Below are 22,345 nucleotides of genomic sequence, written 5' to 3'. Positions count from 1 at the left end.
ATATAAGATAAACCTATACCATTTCAATTAGGCAGCACTAGGCAACACCACAAACGAGCTGTCATTAAGTTTTTGCGTTTGTAGCCTACAACTTTTATGACGTGACGTGTCTTGGGCATTTAGCTTTACCATTATGTCAACATAGTTGTAACGTTATGCAATGCTCATCTAGGCTATGGATTTAAGTGGTTTAATTTTAAAAAGAGCAGCAAAAGTGGGATAAAGTGCAACTGCTTCCCCAAAACAATTCCTCCATAACTGTGGATTTAATCGTTTGATATGTGGATAACTTTCAGTGGACTAAACACATAAAGGGTAAGATTTTGTTATCACAAAGCTAGCTGGTTCGTTAAATATGGCGAAGCATATTTACAGCCAACTTTGTAGGCCTACTTGCAGCAGTGAAACTGAGTTTGTTGTTAACATGGTTGGTAACGTAAACGTTTCTTCAGTTAGGAAGAAACGTTTACGTTACCAACCATGTTAACAACAAACTCAGTTTTTTATTTTGCATTCATTTTCATTGGCAAAAGCTAGCCTACTGTATGCATGAGAGAACCTAGATTTGAGGGAGCTGCAGCTGTTAGCATCAGCAGGTCATATTAACACAGCAGGGCAGACTAGCCCAGTGATGAAGGATCGTGTAAAATCCACATCCCCAGAAAGTTTCAAACCAAGCTTGCGCTGATGATGCATGATCACTGATCAAATTGCTATTTTCTGACACAATGCACACCATTTCCAGGTGCTCACCTGTCTGAATCTCAAGCTCTTTAGCCTAGCATCTGCTGTTCACAGCACGGTGAATGACAAACGATGACAAAATGCTGTTCATGTTTATGAGTTCATATCCTGGTTATTTATCGAAGGACTTACATGTCACGTTTTATATTTTATTATGATCACTCGCATTACCATGGGGTTACTAAATAGGTAGGTCTAATGCTACGGTTAACTTAGAATGCCCACCATTACACTGGAGATGTTAAAAAAACTTTTAAACTTTTTTTATTCTGCCGCGACGATAGGCTAGGCTTGGCTAGGTAATTCGCTCATTAGCTCAGATCAGTGACTACCAGAGGAAACGCGGGGTAGAAAGCTCAAACAAGTAATGTTAGACTAGCTGTGTTACAGTTTCTCGTTGCAATCAAAATTTCACAGGAGCTCCATGCGCTTTTGTAGGCTACACGCAGTCTCAAAAACACTGTTTACAGCTTTTTGAGTCACTGTACGAGGTCATTTATTTTATATAGCGATAATTTAGATACACTTATGGGGTGGGTGCAAATAGCGTTTTCTAAAGAATCTCTTCTTTTGTACAGAAATTAATATTAAGTGACACATACATAAAAGGGCGGGGAAAAAAATGTCACCTTATATAGCAGGCTAAGATATAAGGTCTGGAATTTAATTTAATATTGTTGTAATGGTAGGATAACTACATAGTTTACACAATAATTACACTGTGTTATAAATATTGTATATCAATGCATTTATTGACTGTCAATTAACCAACATCGTGGCTCTGTCTATCATTGAACAGTAGCCTATTTAATGCATTCTAATCCATTGTCAATCACTTCCGGGAACTATTTGAAGTTTACATGAACCACGTGACCTTAACGAATTTTGAACACCCATTGTCGCAACTCTACCTTTATATGGCTCTGGGTGAAACCATTGTTAGGGGGTGGGGGATTCTAAATCGGCGATTTCTGTGTGAGAGGAGTTTGGTGCGGGTTTCACACCTTCTCACCGTTCTCAGACCAACATGTATGAACATAAAGTATACTTAAAAAAATATTATCTGATTTATAAATGGGGTGGCAACAGGGGTGGGGGCTTTGCCACCCTGTAGATCCGCGCATTGCAAATTTAATTGCCCAGGACTTTTACGGGCTTTTCCCAAATCACGGAAGAAACGTCGACGCAGCGGTATACAGTAGTAGCAGATAATCAGGCAAGTCTTATTTACATAAACTCCTGGTGTACTTACAAACTTTATAATGCCTTGTTATTGGACTAAAGGTCATAGTTGTACTACTGCAGAAGTTGCGTACCATTCAGGGCATTATTAGTGGGGTAATTTACGAGATAAAAGTTGGTTCCATCACGACTGCAGAACGTCATTAGTTTCTGACAGCGCTACTCGACCAGTGCCGACAGGGTAGGAGAGGGAGAAACCAGAAAATAAACGAACTGGGTATGAACAACCAAACTAAACTCACACTGACCATAAACCAACCTAGCGCCGCTACTCGGCATTGGAAGGCACAATAATGCTAGGGGCATACTAACAAAAGGAAACGAAAAAAATAAATTTAAACTAAATTCACCGCACTGGTAATGTCATCTTGAGTCTGTTAAGAGGCACACTAATATAGCATAGCTTTGTAGCCACCTGGCTGCATAGCTGATATACAGTGGTACTGTGTAGCCTAGTGGGCCTATACAGTCCAGTTCAGTGAGTTCATGGCACAATAGAAAGGTCTATTTACCTACAGTATATTCTCATAAAAAAAACGTCCAATACTTGTTACATGGTAGCAACTAGATTAAAGGAGAATTCCGGTGTGATATTGACCTAAAGTCTATTGAAACATGATACCGAGTGTGAAAGTATGTCTCATAGCCCATCTCGACGTGTCCCCTGCACTCCAAAATCTGGCGCTAGTTAGCCGATGCTACCAACAGCTTTTTCAATAGTGGTGCTTCGGCATCGGGCTAGCCATGCAAATAAATCACTGTTTTACACCCATTTACGAGGCTCAATGTATCTCCACACTTCATTGGTAGACTTCCGAGGGCCCTGACATTTAAAACGAGACATTGAGAACTTTGAAAAAGCATTGGTAGTTTACTTACAAGACGATTTATACAGACAGTATCTTCACGAAGTTTAACGTTTGCAGCCATCTTGAATTTAGTCACGATAAGTCGAGCAACGAGTAAGAATGAACAGGTATGATAAGGGATCAGATTCCAAAAATAATTCAGTGGAAATGCATGGATTCCAGTTGCTGCTACTGGAAGAAACTGGAATCCATGCATTTCCACTGAATTATTTTTGGAATCTGATCCCTTATCATACCTGTTCATTCTTACTCGTTGCTCGACTTATCGTGACTAAATTCAAGATGGCTGCAAACGCTAAACTTCGTGAAGATACTGTCTGTATAAATCGTCTTGTAAGTAAACTACCAGTGCTTTTTCAAAGTTCTCAATGTCTCGTTTTAAATGTCAGGGCCCTCGGAAGTCTACCAATGAAGTGTGGAGATACATTGAGCCTCGTAAATGGGTGTAAAACAGTGATTTATTTGCATGGCTAGCCCGATGCCGAAGCACCACTATTGAAAAAGCTGTTGGTAGCATCGGCTAACTAGCGCCAGATTTTGGAGTGCAGGGGACAAGCCGAGATGGGCTATGAGACATACGTTCACACTCGGTATCATGTTTCAATACACTTTAGGTCAATATCACACCGGAATTCTCCTTTATGTTGTGACACTTTAGGTCAATATCACACCGGAATTCTCCTTTAAGGTCGTTTCACGTCAAGTCCGGATTGTTGGACAAAATGTCAGGCAATTAAATGCATGTACTCATATTAGTCTTTACATACTAAGGAGAACATTTGTGCAGTCTCAAATGTTGTCCTTGGTGTAAAGACTAATAAGAACACATCTATTTAATTGCCTGCGTGATTTTGTGCATATGGCCTATATCATCTGAAAATTCAGACTTTGTGTGAAAGAAAGGCCTCTGCACAGGCACTCCGCAACTTTCGATTACATTAGATTCCATTGTATTCATCACAACCAACACTTTGTGTTGCACACCAACACTTTCTCAATACATTTGATGGCATCATTTCCCATTCACGCAATATTCTTTGTAAAAGTATAATTTTATTAATTTATTTAGAATTTACTTTCAGTCATTAAGACACTTTGGTTCAAACAGACTTACATGTAAACAACAACAAAAAACAGAAGAAAAAATAAAATAATCCAAAGCACTGTGGAACAATCACTAACCTCAGCTTCGCCATGGCTTTTTTTTTTAATGTGAGTTATGTAGTGTTGTTTTCAAAAGTAAACATTCTAGAAGAGCATAGAAAACTTAACTTTATATTTAATGTATTCCTGTGCATGTCTCTTATCTGGCTTCTTTGTTTCCAAGTAAAACTTGAAACAGGCAGCACTTTATGTTTGGACAGTGAAACTATACCCTGTGCCTTGATGTTCCCAATGGAACAGTACCCTATACCATTGGTTCCCAAAGACGGGTGGGTCGCAGGAGATTTTATTTGGGTCACCAACACAATTTATGTTGTGTAATAGCCTAACTTATACCATTTAGCCAGGAACACTAACAGTTTTCTATTAGGATCTAGTTTGTTAACTACAGTCACTTATGTGCAATTTTGCATTTAGAATAGCTCTGAAACTGGGGGGCAAACACAGAGGGGACAGCGTGGACATCTCACTCACAAAATTAAACATTTCTGTGGGGCGCCTGCCATGAACCTCGCAGTTGCAAAATGCAAGGGACATGAATCAGCCTTTTTGCACAAACATTAACGGACACCATCTCTTCAGCTTGACCCTCTTCACATTCCTTAATATTTTGGATTTAAAACACACTACAGCACATTATATTAGGCTACAATTTAAATGGACATTTTAAATGCTATCATTTCCTCTCGTTTTCCACCTTGTGAAGGCTAAGCCTACAATAAAGGCACATTATCTTTTGGCTATTGCGCAAAAGCCACTTGTTCCATTCTTACAACATACCGTGACAGGCGTATCTTTTCGGTAGTCATTTCCAACTTTCCACGCTAATGATGAAAAGTTTGAGAACCTGTGGCCTAAAACAATAAAACAATATTGGTGGATGATTGTTTGCTCTGAAGTGAATTGGTCGCGATGGTCTGTCATTTTTAAAAAGTGGGTCCCCAGAAAAAAAGGTTTGGGAAACACTGCCCTATATGATGATCCCATTAAAACTTTGAACGCCTGACTTATCATATGGTAACAAGACCCCGAGCAGAAAAGAGCAGCATCCCTGCATCCAATATTGTACACCTTTACAAGACATACACATGATTCCAGCTAGCACCATATTTAGCACTGTTTTTTTTTTCTATTCCGATTAAACTATTCTGAATAAACATTTTGTGTGATCTTTTTACATGGGCTATGTTTTATTCCGATCAATGTCTTAACAAACACTAGTCTTTGATCAGCCATTACCGTTTTGCTTAAAAAGCTACAGCAGGAAACCCGATTAACTGCATACACTTTTAATTAGATTAGAATCTGAATTATGGCTCAATCGGAATAAGAACAGAACATACCACCTCTCATTCCGATGAAAATTGTAATCAGATTGGCAATTTTATTCTGATCAAGGTGTTTATGTGTGTCATTTATTCCAATTGAGCCATTATTCCGATTCTAATTGGATTAAAAGCCTCCATGTAAACCTACCTCATCATTTGTAAAGGATGAACACAGTGCAGCTGATATTTGTGTTTACTTCAGTTCACGCAGTTGGCCTGTGAAGACGGGTAGATATGGCTTGTTTGATTCCCACTTACATTCCTTTATGCAAATGTCTGCTTTTGTGTTTTATGTCAGGGTGTTTCCGTGGAGGGTTTCAGTAGTAGGCCTACCTGTGTAAACTACATTGTTTTGACAGCATGGGTTCAGGCCTGCAACTGCCCGAACCCAAAACTCGCCACCTTTACTCACTGCAACTCATCGCTCTTAGTGGCACATTTCTTAAGGTGTCGGGAGGGAGGTCGTGCATCAGGTGTGTTGGAAACCGCTCAGCTAAGAGAATGGAGCAAAGTGACATGGTGTCATCAGGATGTAAGAAATTAATCCTGCCGCAATGAGACCAGCATATGATGACTTGAGTTGGTAACTTTTAGTAGTTCACGCAGACAGAACGAAGTAGTTGACCCAGACAGGACAAAGGAAAGAGAACTCCAGAGAATATGCCGAGGGCAGGCATAGGTTGAACTTTTGTGAACCTTTCTACCATTTTACAATGGAATAAACCACTTTGCTGTATCAATCCAAAGAAGAGAAAACCTTTTCTATTTTTTCTTACAAGTGCAACCCCTTCTTAACGGGTGTGTGCACAGGCACTATTACAATACATAAACAATTAATTAAATGGCGCAAACAGGATCCTAAAGGTCTCAGCGGTGGAATGGTGAGCTGGCTGAGATTCCTGAATACCAGTAGGCTAACAATTACAGACAATAAATTCAATTGAATAGCGCGGTGCCTCCACTGTAAAATTACTACACTTAGCATATAGCTCGTGTATAGTGTATTCCTACAGAATTTAAATAATCAATGTGAAAATAATAATCAGACTAGTGAATGTAGTTAAATGAATTGCCAATACACCCTGGATATAAAGAAATATAATAATTAAATATTTATTTGATAATAGCCACGTCGTGGACGTGACAACCCAAAAGCTGACACATGTCAGGGAGCGAACAATTCACTCAAGGGTAAGTTACGATAAAACCGAACGTTAAGGAATGGTAATGTTAAAGATTAACATATAATGCTATGTTAGCTTAAGCTAAACAGACACCAGTGTGGAAAGAAACAAACAGTCAGCGATACATTACAAACAACATACCATATAATCACATTAATATAGTATTGACCCCATACTTATTAAAATAAAGATAGCCCCAACCCCCCTTTTCGCTGGCCGTTGGAGCTCGGTGGTGCACAAGTGGCAGCTCTATGAGCTGCAGGCAGGACAGCAACCGCTGAACGGCCCTCCAACTTGCCGGTGATCCAAACGAGAACGAGGGAACGTGTGTGTGTGTCAGTGTAAGTGCAGTTGACGTTACTCATGACCGATCACTCAGAACCGGGAGATTCCGCTCAGTCCTGACACAGAGGAATCGGAGGCAGCTATGTCCCAGCTAGCCGAGGATGCGACTCCGGTGGAGGATATTTCTGCAGTCAGCCTGCAGTGCACACCTCAACAGCAGCAGCGGGTAGTTGGCGGTTGGCACTCCGGTGGGCTCAGCACCGGAGGCAAAACGCAGTCGTCCTTAGGAGGTCTGGCTCCGGTGGGCCCAGCACCGAAGCACAAATCGAGTCCGTCTCTGAAGGAGAATGCAACAGGAGCTAGCTATGATAGCAGGTCAGCTACCCAGGTCAGGATAGCTTCAGCTACAATAGCACTCATAGATATATGAATAGCACTGAACAAATAGCTAGCTAGACAAATAATAGCAGACCGATAACTTAAAAGAGAAGGGGTAAGCAAGTACAATGCGCTGATGTTACGGAGTAAGTGGGCCTATGAACTTGTCCAATGGTCTCCACAAACTACAGGCAGCAAAGTATCCTCTCTCTCTCCAGTGCAGACCCGGACCGTGACTAACGAGCCTTCTCCTCTCTGAGGAGATGGAACCTTCACATTCCCCGCGATTTCGCGGGCATAAACAAATAACAAATAATCATTGGCTGCTTAAACAGTTCAAATAAAAGCAAAACAAACAAAGACATTTGATTGGTGCACATGTATAGAATGTTGTAAATCACAGAAGCAAGTAAATTACAAAGCATTCTGGTACATGGAGTAAATTCATACAGTAACAAAAGGGTAGTACAAGATTACTAAGCATACTGAAAAACGTAAATTTTGCAGGTGCTTACACAAGGACAAACTGAGAGAAAGTGTTGGACGAGGAAGCAGGAGGGTTTGCCTCTTTACTGGGGGCACATAAAGGAGAGAAGAATATCAATTTCGTTTTTGATGACCACTGGAGCATGATGGATGTCCTCTTGTCCTTTATCGTAGTGACAGGAGGTCATCTGCCACACATCCAGGATGTAAACTCCCACGTCATGGAATGCTTCTCGAAGGATTTGGTCCAGCTGCATACCATACCAGTGACTGTCATAGATATTCTGCCAAACACACACACACACACACACACACACACACACTTTAAGATGAGCACACAGTGAGTGGCCCAAAACACACACAAACACACATCTCAACACAAACTAACTCTAACCAAAACACACATGCCGCAACTATTATACAGTCTATGGAGACAACATAACACTATTGCAAAAGACCAACTCCAGTAGGCAAAAAATCCCATATTTTAACACAAACTCCAGCCAAAAAAAAATCACATATTTTACCACACACTTCAGCTAAATTCACACACACATAGCACAGTGTACAGTCATGGAGGATGTACATTCTGTCCTGTACCGTCACCTCAGGTGTGTGTGTGTGTGTGCAATTGTGTTGTATTCATATGAGTAAATGAGGGGTCTCCATCAGTGTCGCCATTACCGTACCTCAACACCATCATCCTTGGCCTGTGTTGTCTTGCTGGGTTTAATCTTTGGGCCATTATTATCATTTATTTATGAACAAATCATAAAAAAACGATTTGATATTCTTTCATAGCTATGATGACGGCACCACAATTGTTAACTGCCAAGTTAGCAAATGTTTATGGGAGTTTCTCAAATTAGATCCTTTTCAGAAATGTCGGCATCACAATATCTAGCCACTCTGGTGGTGCAGTTTTCAAACAGAGAAGCAGGAGCCACCATTTCTAACAGTCTCTCAATCTCTATAACAAACACACGCACTGTTGTGAATTTGCACACTGACATGTGAGTCTCAACGGCCCCCTCCAAGCAGGGTAAGTGGTAAGAGAAGACGACCTCAAGTGTTCACCTTGTACCCCGTGTTGGCTGTCTTGATGATGACCTTGGTCTGCGGCGCACGTTTCAGCAGTGCCACCACTGCGCGGCGAACCAGAGACACGCGATAGGCGTAGTATGTGAGTGGGAAGTTGATGAAGTGTGGCCCCATGCTGAAGACGATGACCGTGTTCGGCCCACCGACCATGTCATCGATCTCGTTACTCATGTAGTGAAACGACGCCATCGGGGTCCTGCCGCAGCGCCGGGGCAGGCCGTGTGAGCGGTAGTGCAGGTTGATGTTGTTCTGTACGTCCACAGCCATCAGGGGACCCACTAGATATACGGAGTGGAGGTTCATGCGCTTTAGAGCTGAGGGAAAATGTAAATGTAAATCAGGTTCCTAGGCCAAGTATTCCTGCGTATACAAGGAATTTGGTCTCTGCATTTATAGCATCCGTGAATTAGTGAACACACAGAGCATACAGTGAACACACAGTGAGGTGAAGCACACACTAACCCGGAGTAGTGAGCTGCCTTGCTACAGCGGCGCTCGGGTAGCAGTGAGGGGTTAGATGCCTTGCTCAAGGGCACTTCAGCTGTTCCTACTTGTCAGGGATCAAACCAGCAACCCTTTGGTTCCAAGCCCGAGGCCCTAACCAGTAGGCCACGACTGCCCCTAAAAACAACAGTGTGATGACTAAACATGTAGCAAATTGCTTCAGTCCTATGACATAAAACAATTTTGTGATAACCATAACTTAGCCAAACATAGCCGTTTCTGTCCTATGTGATAAAACAACACATAGCCATGACAGCCATGCTCTAGCACAGGGATTCCCAAACTGTGGTACGCGAGCTGCTTCTAGGGGGTACGCGAGATGAAAAGGGCTATGGCGGACAGGTGTAAAATTAAAATTTTAAATCTTTTGTAATTAATTCATGAATAAATACATAATTTCGAATCAGGTCATAATGATATGGAAACATGAAATGAAAGGATATCATTTATAAACTCTGTATGTGTTCATCAAAAAAAGGGCAGCTTATTAAACATGACGCCTGGAATAGCTAATAGAATGTGTTACTTTTGAATGCGTTGGATGGTCCGTGGTCCGTGGGGGGGGAAGTTTTGCGGATATAACAGGTTTTTGAAAACAACAAAAACAGAAAGGAGGGAAGGAGCAAAGCTAAGAGTTATTTAAGATGGGCAAGAAAGGTAACATTAAGCTAGGCTTTACATTTAACAAACTAAAGGTAGCCTAAGTTTAGCCTTTCTAGGCTGTATAGCCTAATGTTGTCCAAACGAATACATCCTTATCAGGCGTTGTTGTAGGCCTATTATAAGATATTGTATGTGGATGTAGTTAGGCTACTATGCAGGCTACTTTTCATAACTTTTTAACTGACCAAATGCACCTAAAACCGGGAAACGGACAAATATTGTCAACGCGGGGGAGGGGGGGCGTTACGTAGAATGCGTTACGTTTTTATGTGTCGGATGGTGGGGGTACGCGAGCCGAGTCGGAATGTAGCCGGTGGGGGGAAAAGTTTGGGAACCGCTGCTCTAGCATGACATTGCAAACATTAGGGAAATACGGGACGGTTGGTAATAGGTGACGTTCCTATACATAAGCCTACTGCACAGCCAGGGATGGGCAAAAATACATCAGGATGTATTTCAAAATAAAATACCCTCATTTTTAATGCATCAAAATAAACTACAAAATACAGTAATCATATTATGTATCAAAATAAAATACTGTATTTTTGTATTTTGAAAATACTCAAAATAAGGTTGTTATTTTGTACTTTTGTACTTGTTACTGGAGGGTTGCCAGTTCGAACCCCGACCAGGCACGGCTGAAGTGCTCTTGAGCAAGGCACCTAACTCCTCACTGCTCCCCGAGCGCCGCTGTTGTTGCAGGCAGCTCACTGCGCCGGGATTAGTGCGTGCTTCACCTCACTGTGTGCTGAGTGTGTTTCACTAATTCACAGATTGGGATAAATGCAGAGACCAAATTTCCCTCACGGGATCAAAAGATTATACTTACTTATACTTATACTTATACTTACTAAGTGAGTGGTAAAACAGGCACGCTCAACTCCAAAAACAACAACTTTGAGTGCAAGTTAAAAGGACTATCAAAATAACATGGAAAAAAATTGGCCCTGGCATTTTTGGTCCCGGCCGCCCACACGCACCATGATTGGTCAGACACATCCCCTGCAGACAGTTTTTTTTTTATTTCTTTTTGTATTATTACTATTGCTATTTGATATCAGATTTATATTAGGGCTGTCAATCGATTAAAAAAATAATCTAATTAATTACATACTCTGTGATTAATTAATCTAAATTAATCGCATATATCATTTTTGCTGTGAAATTCAAATAAATCATTGAATAATCAGCAATAGTGACATTAAAGTTCAAAAACTCTATTATTATTTTAATAATGGCCATAATAATCTATGATATGACCTAATATGCTGAGGAAATAAATTCAAAAGTGCTTCGGGAAGAAGTTGTTTTTCACATACAAGGTATTTCAGGCCACAGATATAACCTAGGGGACACAACGAAAATAAATTAACACTTCCCTCAATGTCAACACTATTTCTTTGCATTGATGTGCGACTTTAGAGTTGATGAACTCCGGTGATATGCAAATTCCTTGCTGCAGACATTGCAGAGGACTTTATTTTAATCAACACTTTATTTTTATCAACACCATCAGGCCATTGTTTAAAAGTAAATGTTCCAATCAATGATCTAGTCAGCACATTTTCTTCTCTCTCCTTTATTTTACAGTCTAATGGTTACTGGCTACAACAGCTCGGGGTTAAAGGTCATACGGAATCGATTAATCTGTGTAATTTTTTTTAATCAGTTATTTTTTCTTAAATTATTTTAATCAAAATTAATCAGTTATTTTAACAGCCCTAATTTATATTATTGTTATTATTACCATTTTGATTAATATTGTGGATCATATTGGCCTATGAGGGTCCAGGGGTGCACCATTTTAACGCAGTTTGGGAGGGACAGAAATACCATAACAGAGCAAGCACCAAGCAGGGCTTGTCTTCTGTGTAACTCAGCTAGGTGACATGAACATTGGCTACCTGCATATCACTTCACTGCTTGACAGTACCCTGCATCAGGGCCGGCTCTAGGCAGGGGCCAGGCTAAGCCCACCCAAGCATTGTGTCTTGAAGTCAAGAAGTCAACGTTTTTTTGTTTTTTTTTTCAGTTGTGCATCTGCGCAGTGTGCAGTCTCAAACCCAGTTTGGATGTAGATGAGTTGGTGTTGAGTGTAGTGGTAGCTATAGCTGGTAGCTGTGCAGAGGGATGGGCAGTATTTCTGATACATGTATGTAGTACGAGTGTGGGCACACTGAATAATTGGTAATTAGGCAACAATGGTTTACTCTTATTGCAATCAGCTAATGTGAGAACAGCTGTGTTCAAAGAAGCTCACAGTATTTCAGTGACGGTTATTGCTGAAGCATCAGCTCTGGTGTGAAGCCCTGTTGTGAAGTCGTACGCAAGATGAGCAAGTTTACCAGTGCAAGTTCACAGAGCAAAGGACACCGACCAAGGCAACCAGTCCTATTGCCTCTATACTAATCCTTAACAAGTAAAAAATTACAGTTCTCTCAATGAACCACAATGACATCAATAGATGGTAAGGTGTTGGGTGTGTTTGAATTCCTTTCCTTGTAACATCTCTTTCTGCATTCCACAGTGGGGAGAAGTTCACCTAGTCTAAATACAGTAACACATTTATTTCCTTATTAGCTGCATACTTGATGTTGGAGATATTTAGGTACATCAAGTTTCTCACGTACTGGAACTTCAAGATACTTATGATTTTCTTATTCAGTTCTGCCCTGGACTTGAATTAGGAACCTCGGCACAGATAGACAATTATGATTTTGGCCTATTGATCATAATGTGGTTAATTGAAAGCTGTCAGTCACTTTGGATAAGCATCAGCTAAATGACTAAATGTAAATTCTTGAATGATTCTTAACTCTGATCACACTACATGAACTTGCATACAGTATACTATTTGGTATCACAGGGGCCAAATTGTATACATCGTTTTTTACTAGGCCTATATAGTGTTAATAGGCTAAATGTTTTGGTATAAAGAAAAGGTTTTTTGCAGTGCTTCCATACTCTCTTGACAAAAGTATAGGTATAAGTATATATACTTTTTCGATCCCGTGAGGGAAATTTGGTCTCTGCATTTATCCCAATCCGTGAATAAGTGAAACACACTCAGCACACACTAATCCCGGCACAGTGAGCTGCCTGCAACAACAGCGGCGTTCGGGAGCAGTGAGGGGTTAGGTGCCAGGTGCCTTGCTAGAGGGCAGTGCCAAGTGCCTTGCTTTAGTCATGCCTACTGGTCGGGGTTCGAACCGGCAACCCTCTGGTAACAAGTCCGAAGCGCTAACCAGTAGGCCACGGCTGCCCCTTATTTTGAGTATTTTCAAAATACAAAAATACAGTATTTTATTTTGATACATAATATGATTACTGTATTTTGTAGTTTATTTTGATACATTAAAAATGAGGGTATTTCATTTTGAAATACATCCTGATGTATTTTTGCCCATCCCTGGCTGTGCAGTAGGCAGTAGGCTTAGGAACGTCACCTATTACCAACCGTCCCGTATTTCCGACCTCTTACGTGTATGTGTCACACTTAATATTTATCTCTATGCAAACCAAGGCAGATTCCTAAAGAAACACAAGCACCCACACCATAAGTATATCTAAATTAGCTATGTACCAAAAAAGGAATTTTACTGTGACTCGAAGAGCTGTAAACAGTGTTGTAAGGCTGCGTGTACAAATCCACTTGGAGCTCCAGTGGAATTTTTATTTACGACGAGAATCAAAACTGTTGATGTGCTGTGAGAAAAGTTGGAAATAGGCACCCACCAGCCCAGCACTAAACTCTGGATATTTCAGGCAGTAAAAGCCCCGGTAAGAACCAAATCTACACACGGCTACTGAAAAATGTAAGGTTCATTATCAAATGTTATTTTGAATTTGGATTAAAAAACATAGTTGTTTTAGAATTTTTTCAAACGAAATGGTTGGTAATTGGTGGTTTTACGATATGTGTGTTAGGTAAACCCCCCTCTTGATGCCTTAACCACATGATTCCCAATACAAAAGTTTTTGCCTGAAATTGCACTGTCTGCCTACTTACAAGGGCATTGTTCCCACCTCTTTTGGGGCCTACCATCAAATGTTTGACCTCTATAGAAAGCTGAGAACCTGTAGTTTTCGTAGGAAACCGGCAGAATAACTGTGTGATGTACACACCACTGCCGGATTACAAGCATCTCTGAACTGACCACAATTCAGCCCTCTAGGTCACTTGATATCACTTAGAAACACAACTGAGCCCTAGCACCAGGTCTTGTGAAGCTATCACAACCAAACTTGGTATGTGGACTTGGGACTACATCCTGAGGATGCACAATTAATTTGGTGTGCTTTGACCACTAGGGGCGCTATATTTATTAACACTTTCACCGATTGAAACTAAACTTGGTATGTGGAGTCATGTCCCCATATTAAGACTGCACAATTATTTTGGTGACCTTTGACCACTAGGGGTGCTATAATTATCAACACTTTCACCGATTTAAACCAAACTTGGTATGTGATCTTAGGAGTACATCTTGAGGACACACAATACATTTGGTGACCTTCGAATCTAGTCCAGTCCAATCCAATCCAATGAAGTCCAATCCAATCTAACACAACACAGTTAAGTCCAGTCCAGTCCAATCCCAACTCCTGCTCAACTGCTTGGCCCCCTCATGGCTGCTTGCAGCTATATTGTAATTTAAGATTACAATACTGGTAATTACACCGGTGATTCTGCCCAAAAGTGCATCGGCCCACCGAGAAAATGTCCAGCTCTGGCTTAAGCCATCACAAGTGTGTCTATTGAACACCAGAAGGAATGCTTTTCTCAAAAAAAGGTTTACAGGCTACAGGTGAAACATTAGTGACACTTCAGCTGTATGACACAGGCTAAATGGGCACATGGTTAAGACAAGGATTTAAGATTCCGTATGTAGACTAAAACAATAAGCCAATGTTAATAATGTAATGTTAAGAAGGTTAAGTTAGTTGCTGCTTGGGATTAACAACTGTCTCCATAAATAGTGTATAATGTAATCAAATTCTGTTTCACGTGTTTCAGGTGTAGCATTTATTTGCTTAAATATACATGTGTGTGTGTGTGTGTGTGTGTGTGTGTGTGTGTGTGTGTGTGTGTGCGTGCACATGTCTCACTAGGTATGGTCTTGACGAGGAACTCAAACCACTGCCTGACTGTGGAGTCGCCCATAATGTAGATGCTCTTGTCCTTCAGACACTGGGCTGTGGCACTTTCTGTAAAATGATGCGCGGCACACACAAATGACGTCCAGACGTCGTTCAGATAGAATCCTGCTGGTATTGGCGTGGGCAGTCCAGGTCTACATGACTCTCTCACCCCTAAAGGCAAGACAGTATGAGACGGTCTGCCGAGTGGTTTTTGCACAATGTGTCATTAATATAGCACAAAAATACAACCTAAATCAAATGTTGGTTTTGGTTCAAATCATGTGTTTTGCTGCTTGGGATTATACACTGATTTGATATATGTTATGTTACTCAGTTTTGTGTGTCATGTCTGTCAGAGTAAAAACATACCGATAGTTGCCTTAGAGGCAAGGACTCTAATCAGGTGCTCGTCACCCTTAATCCATCGGTTCATATATTTACTGAGGAAACACAAAACATAAAAGCACATTACTGTGATTAACAAGTTCATTTTGACAGCACTAAAAATAATTAATAAATGTCAATAGCTAGGTACTAATCCTGTCTCTTACCTATTCAGGAGTAGGTTTTCAAAGGCAGTCGAGCGATCCCTGGTGCCACCTATAGAGTGGTCCAGCAGGGCATCACAGGGCAAAATGCTGGGTTTGTGGCACTGCCACGTCAGCCCTGTGCGGATATCATGGTACTCACAGCAGCAGTTCCTCTGGGTCGACAGCACCACCCCGTCCCATTTGATGTTGCACTCCACCCTTTGCACCACATGAGTACCCTGGGTGGTTTTGCCCACGAAGTAGCCGTGGAAGTAGACACGGTCGGAATCCGTGTTCCGGTGCTTCTTGAGAACTAGTACGGCCTCACTGGAGTGTATCAGACGGACCGCCACCGACATCGTGCCCTCCCAGGGCAGGATGAACCTGGCTGTGTAGGTGCCATTCTGATGGTCCATTACCTCTCCAAACACATTGGCCTATCATCCAGAAGGAGGAGGAAACACTCAGGTAACAGCCATTGACATTCAGCTAATCCATTCAATAGACTCTTTTCATCTGGACTGACTAGAAGCACAGTCATTGTATTCAATAACAACAGAAAGTAAAATCACCTTTAATTCATTTGAAAAAACCTTTGCCTGGAAGAAATCCCCTCCATAGTGTTTCGGCACACCAGTAAAGTCCTTTGCAACAATGGTGGCAAGGAGTTCATTTCCCACGTAGTAAGTGCCATTGAAGTTGTTAATAACAAAGGTGGAGTGTTCAGGACTGGTGCTCTTTTCTACAGCTGAGACCTGTCGATCCGGTCCACCCCAGTGAAGCACCCTCTGTATCCGGTCCCACTCTTTGGAACTGAGACCCGGGTCCTTCATGGCGGAGGCTGGAGATGCCTCTGGGTTTCTGAGTGTTTGTGTTTCATTAGCAACTCTATCGGATTTGTTCCTGGGATGCTGCTGGAGAGGCCTAGGAAAAGGCCCATCATCATAGATGTTTGACCACTGCCACTGAACAGAGATGAACCAGCTTTCAGAAAACAACTATTTCATAGCCTATTATATTACAAATAAGTTTGCTTGTTGTACCAGTTAACAGAAATAGTCGTTTTCCTGAAACCTGACTGATAACTTTTCATCTGAAAACTTTTCGTCTCCGCTTCTTCTGACAGCGGTTTGCTGAAACCTGACTCCTTTTTATCTAATGTCTGAAACCTGACTCCTTTTTATCTAATGTCTGAAACCTGACTCCTTTTTATCTAATGTCTGAAACCTGACTCCTTTTTATCTAATGTCTGAAACCTGACTCTGATAACTTTTTTTATCTGAGACCTTTTAGTCTGACTCCGCTTTTCCTGTGACCTGACTCCTTTTCATCTGATGTCTGAAACCTGACTGATAACTTTTCATCTAGAAACTATTCGTGACTCCGCTTTTCCTGAGACCTGACTTCTTTTCATCTGATGTCTGAGACATAATAGTGTAATTCCGTAAACTTGACAGCAGTTTTCTTGAGACTTGATGCCTTTTCATTTGATGTCTGACAGCTGAGGATGTCCTAAAATGTACACCGTACTACGGGTGCAGAATGAAAACATTCCCGCACACAGACACCCACACTCAGACACAGGCACAGACACATAACACTTATTATTACACTCTGGTCCAGTAGACACGAACACCACATAGTAATAGTTATGCATAGGGGGAGTGTACTGTGTGCAGTCACTGAAAATATGTTATTTTGTATATTCTTCACAGAAAATGGCCAATGAGTTATTAAAAGGCAAATGAGTTATTGAGAAATATTAAATAGCATAATTTTTCTTTTAGCAAACATTGAGGTCTCCGTACTGACATCTGCAGCTGGAGCCTCGATAGCCTTTGCGCAGTAGGTAGCACATCAGTCTCATAATCTGAAAATCATCAGTTCGATCCTCACAAGAGGCATCAATGGAGCTGTTGGTGGGGAGAAGGAGTTAGGACGAGGGCCAAGCATGGGGACCCAGAATGGTGTCTGTCGGTTATTTTGTCATAGTAAAACCGTGGTTATTTTGTTATAGTAAAACCATGGTTAATTTCCGTAAGGGGTAGCCTCCAAACTCTGGAACTCCCTCCCATCCCATATCAAATCCTGTAATACAATTGCCAGCTTCAAGTCAAACATGAAGACATACTTATATATATATTTATTACACGGCTTTTCAAAGCGCTGCAGAAAGTTCCATTCACTTGAATGGGCCTTCCCAACGTTCGGAGTAAAAGTAAAATGAGTGTTCTAAAACTGATAGTTCCGGTCCTTGATTGTGATTGGCTGAATCACGTTTGATGCTTAGAATCACAGAGTATGTAATTAATTCGATTAAATTTTGACAGCCCTAATTTTGATGTTTAGCCGATTGATGAAACCGATTAGGAAAACGGAAAACGACTTGATTCTCGTTTTTTGATTTTGTAGCCTATTTTAAAACGGAAATTAAATAATCCTTTTCCCGTTTTTTGTTGTGTTAATTTTTATTTTTGAAACGGAAATCGATTGGCCACAGCACGCTAAAATCTGATTCATCACAAGTAAATACAATAAAGAATGGGAACGTAAGCCTAAATTGGTTAATGTATTCTAAGTTGTAATTCCCTTGTATGTCCTGTTGGTGACCTCAGTGAGAAGTACCCGTTAAGATGCTCGAGTGTTTTCACAACGCTACGATGGTTTCGAGAAAGGTTGTGTCTGAAATGTATTGCTGTGACATTTACTGTGCATGCTCATCCAGTTTAAATGATATGTTGGAGAAAAATATCTGTTGAAGTGTATACTCACATTGTGACATTTCTATGTCTAACCACCTAGTTGAGGTGTCGTTAATAATCCAAGCAACCATAGGCTTTAGTTGCGCAGCCCAAAAATATAAGTTTAGGCATGGTAAAGCAAGTCCCCCATCAGGTTTAGGAAGCTGTAAGGTTTTAAGTCGTATCCTGGGCCTCTTACCCTGCCATATAAAGTGGGATATCAAACGGTCCAACATACAGAATACTGGTTTAGGTATGGGAATAGGAAGCATCTGAAATGGGTACAGTAACCTTGGAAGAACATTCATACGGATAGATTCTATTCGTCCCAGCAGGGACAAGGGAAGAGAAGACCAGCAGGCTAAATCCTGTTTAATGTTATTAATTATTTTGTCATAATTAACACTGTATAATTTATCCAGCGTAGGTGTTATTACAATGCCAAGGTATTTAATACCTTCACTTGGCCAATGAAAATCACTATTGTCTTAAATTCGCCTGTTGATATCCATTGCCTTATTATCCATATTGACATTTATTTTATAGCCCGAGTAGTTTCCAAATGTTTTGACATTGTCCATTAAAGCAGGTATAGAACCTGCTGGATTTGATAAGTACAGGAGCACATCGTCCGCATATGAGATCTTGTGTTCTTCTTCTCCTGCATTAATTCCGGATATGTTTGTATTGTCTCTAATCATTTGCGCAAATGGCTCAATACAAAGGGCAAAAAGAGCTGGCGACAGAGGGCAGCCTGTCCGTGTACCTCTTTCAAGATTAAAAGACTGTGATAGGTGCCCATTGACTCTAATTGCAGCCCTAGTCCCGAGTACAGGATGCGAATCCATGAAATAAACTTGTTACCAAATCCAAATCGTACCAAGGTTTGAAATAAATACTTCCACGACACACGGTCCAACGCTTTTTCTGCGTCTAAGGACAAAACCATGGCATCTGAACCATGAGAAGCTGCACAGGTCATAACGTTCAAGTGCCTACGGACATTGTTCCTGGGAGATATTTATTTATTCTATGAGACAAGATAGCTGTAAGCAGGCGCAGGTCCCCATTAAGGAGGGAAATGGGCCTATATGAGCCACAATCCGAGGGATCTTTACCTTCCTTGTGTATGACTGTTATAGTGGCATCTCGCCATGATGGAGCAAGTGTTTTAGTTAACATACAGTTATACGCATCTAGTAAGAGAGGGGATAATAGTTCTTTACATGTTTTATAAAACTCATTGACATAGCCGTCGGGGCTGGGGTCTTATTAGTTTTAAGATGTGAAATTACTTCTTGGAGCTCAGAAGGGGAAATGGGCAAGTCCAGCCATTCCTTTGCATCACCAGATAATTGTTTGACATTGATATGGTCTAAAAATTGCTTTCTCTCATTCTCACAGGTGGAGACTCCTGAGTAGGTGTGGGCGATATATATCCTCTGCGATAATATCGTGATTGTTGTTTTAACGATGTGCTAATTGACATTATCTCAAAGAGTATTTAAATTACTTATGGGGAAAAAACACTCGAAATCACGGGATTTCATTAGCCATAAGCTAACGCATTAGTTTCTATTCTGTCTCCGCCATCTTGGTCAGACTTTTTTGTAACTCCTGCCTCCAAACACAAAGACGCGGACCTGATTGGTTCTCGAATGGTCCTCATTTAAATAAAGTTAAACTTTGCCCAACTTTGTTTCGCCTGCCTCGGCGATTCGCTTTCATTTTGCCCAACCAGGGCGAATTTCGTCTCCATTCAACCTCAATGAGAGCGACGCGAAATTTCGGTGTGTGGAAACACACCGTTAAACTTCAGCACGAATGACCTGGGGCTTGCACTTGGGTTAGTGGGCCTCTGCAATAGGGATCTGTGAGCTCGTTCTATTCTAAAATCAAACTCTGTCGACAGCTGTAGAGTCGTACGGAGAAACTTGGGGGCAGCCGTGGCCCACTGGTTAGCACTCTGGACTTCGTGACGAGCCCCAACCAGTGGGTCGCGGCTGAAGTGCCCTTGAAGTGCACCTAACCCCTCCACACTGTGATGCAGCTGGACACGATGCTCTCTATGGTCCCTCTGTATAATGTGGTCATGACGGGAGGCGTGGCACTTGCCTTCTTCAATTTGCGCCAGAAGTAGAGGCACTGCTGGGCTTTCTTCGCCAGTGATGCTATGTTGGTGGTCCAGGAGCAGTGGCGTGCACCTAGACATTTTGGGGTGCAGGTGCTCGGGGAGGGGGGCACTTTTTAGCGCACGTGGAACACTTAATTATAAAAAAAAATACACACACATGTTGAATGAAATTTGACTTGTGCTGCAATTAGTAAATCAATATACAATTAAGACAATAAAGAGACCAAAATGTGTTAATTTATGTTGCCTAACAAAACCTATACAACAGAAAACGTTTGTCTTAACACATAGATTTGCAATTGCAAACTCTACCGAAATTATTTGTAGCCTAGGCCTATGTGGTCGTCCTCACGTTATCTGTCATTGACTTGGGCTACAGCGTAAAAGTTTATCAGGTGACCAGTCGGCTAAAAATGCTTAGCTGTTTGATGCTGTATGAGACATTTTACTGCACAACAAAATGATTACACGTTGGGCTTAGAGGGCAAACTGTACGATTTTACTTGATCTGTAAGACAATAAAGAGACTAAACAGTACGAGAAGGAGTTATAGTGGGCTACTGACTGTTGTCATTAAATGAATGCAGATGCAGATGGGCATTTTTCACAGGTAATGGGGAACTTCCCGTTTCTTCTGTCACAAATGAATGTGTTAATACATGTTGCCTAACAAAACATATACAACAGAAAACGTTCTTCTTAACACATACATTTGCAAAATCTACCGAAATTATTTGTATGTGGTCGTCACGTTATCTGTCATTGATTTGGGCTACAGCGTAACTTTATCTAGCTTCATCTAACTAGTTTATCAGGTGACCAGTCGGCAAAAATGCTTGTTTGGTGCTGAATGAGACATTTTACTGCACAACAAAATTATTACATGTTGGGCTTAGAGGGCAAACTGTAAGCTTTTGCTTGATCTGAATGTTACCTGGCTGATGGGGCACGGGAGAAGCAGCCTGTCAGCGACCATGCCTGCTATCTAAAGATGCTTACTGAACTGCTATGGTGCTGCGCATCTGGCGTGCCCTGCGCGCGAGTTCACGTGACAAAGGAGGAGAGATAGGCTGGTCGGGTGTGCGCAAGGAGGTGGCTCATTCCGGGGCATTGTTTCAGTCGTTTTTAATGGCTCAGGTTTTCAAAAGATAATTTCAAAACCGACCTCAGTAAAATCTTAATAATATTAATAATTAAAAAAAATTTCAAAAGGGCATTTTCGTTGATAAAGGGCAAACTTCCTAGTGCTTTAGCACCACCTAGTGTCTATGTATGCACGCCTATGTCCAGGAGAGGTCGTCGTCGCTGATGTGCACCGACAGGGATTTTGTGCTGCTCACTCTCTCCACAGCATCTCCGTCGATGGACAGTGGTGGCAGTTGTTTGTGGCCTCTCTGAAAGTTGACAACAATCTCCTTGGTCTTGCTGACATTCAGCAGGAGGTTGTTGTCTTTGCACTATTTGGCCAGCAGGTCTACTTCTTCTCTGTAGTGAGCCTCATCGCCCTTAGTGATGAGGCCCACCAGTGTTGTGTCGTCCGCAAACTTCACCAGATGGTTGGAGCTGTGAGTGGTTGTACAGTCATGTGTTAGCAGTGTGAAGAGCAGGGGGCTGAGCACACACCCTTGCGGGGTCCCCGTGCTCAGGGTCAGAGTGCTTGAGGTGTTCCCGACACGTACTGCTTGTGGTCTCTGCAACAGGAAGTCAAGCAGCCAGTTGCAGAGGGAGGTGCTGAATCCTAGCTTGTCCAGTTTGCTGATGAGTTGTTGTGGTATTATGGTAGTGAATGCTGAACTGAAGTCTATGAACAGCATTCTCACATATGAGTCTTTATTGTCCAAGTGGGTGAG

The 22,345-nt window shown here is 41.5% G+C and overlaps 1 protein-coding gene across 2 annotated transcripts in view; it reads right to left on the bottom strand.

Moving 5' to 3' along the window:
* Window positions 1-6,856: 6,856 nt before the first annotated feature.
* Window positions 6,857-22,345, bottom strand: part of LOC121721453 (NXPE family member 3-like) — a 36,886-nt gene continuing 21,397 nt past the window's right edge. Inside the window, exons 1-7 of one of the 2 annotated variants that reach the window (XM_042108398.1) lie at window positions 16,877-17,792; window positions 16,193-16,789; window positions 15,642-16,057; window positions 15,460-15,530; window positions 15,058-15,261; window positions 8,758-9,095; window positions 6,857-7,964 (exon numbers count right to left, since the gene is read on the bottom strand). In XM_042108398.1, coding sequence (XP_041964332.1) covers window positions 7,764-7,964; window positions 8,758-9,095; window positions 15,058-15,261; window positions 15,460-15,530; window positions 15,642-16,057; window positions 16,193-16,453 — 1,491 coding nt within the window. In that variant the 5' untranslated portion in view covers window positions 16,454-16,789; window positions 16,877-17,792 and the 3' untranslated portion in view covers window positions 6,857-7,763. Of the gene's footprint in view, window positions 7,965-8,757; window positions 9,096-15,057; window positions 15,262-15,459; window positions 15,531-15,641; window positions 16,058-16,192; window positions 16,790-16,876; window positions 17,793-22,345 lie in introns of those variants that run through there. The other variant, XM_042108397.1, reaches the window with a different exon arrangement.

This window comes from Alosa sapidissima, chromosome 10 (assembly GCF_018492685.1).
Source record: "Alosa sapidissima isolate fAloSap1 chromosome 10, fAloSap1.pri, whole genome shotgun sequence".
Taxonomy (NCBI): domain Eukaryota; kingdom Metazoa; phylum Chordata; class Actinopteri; order Clupeiformes; family Clupeidae; genus Alosa; species Alosa sapidissima.
This window is presented reverse-complemented; position numbering and strand designations above follow the sequence as displayed.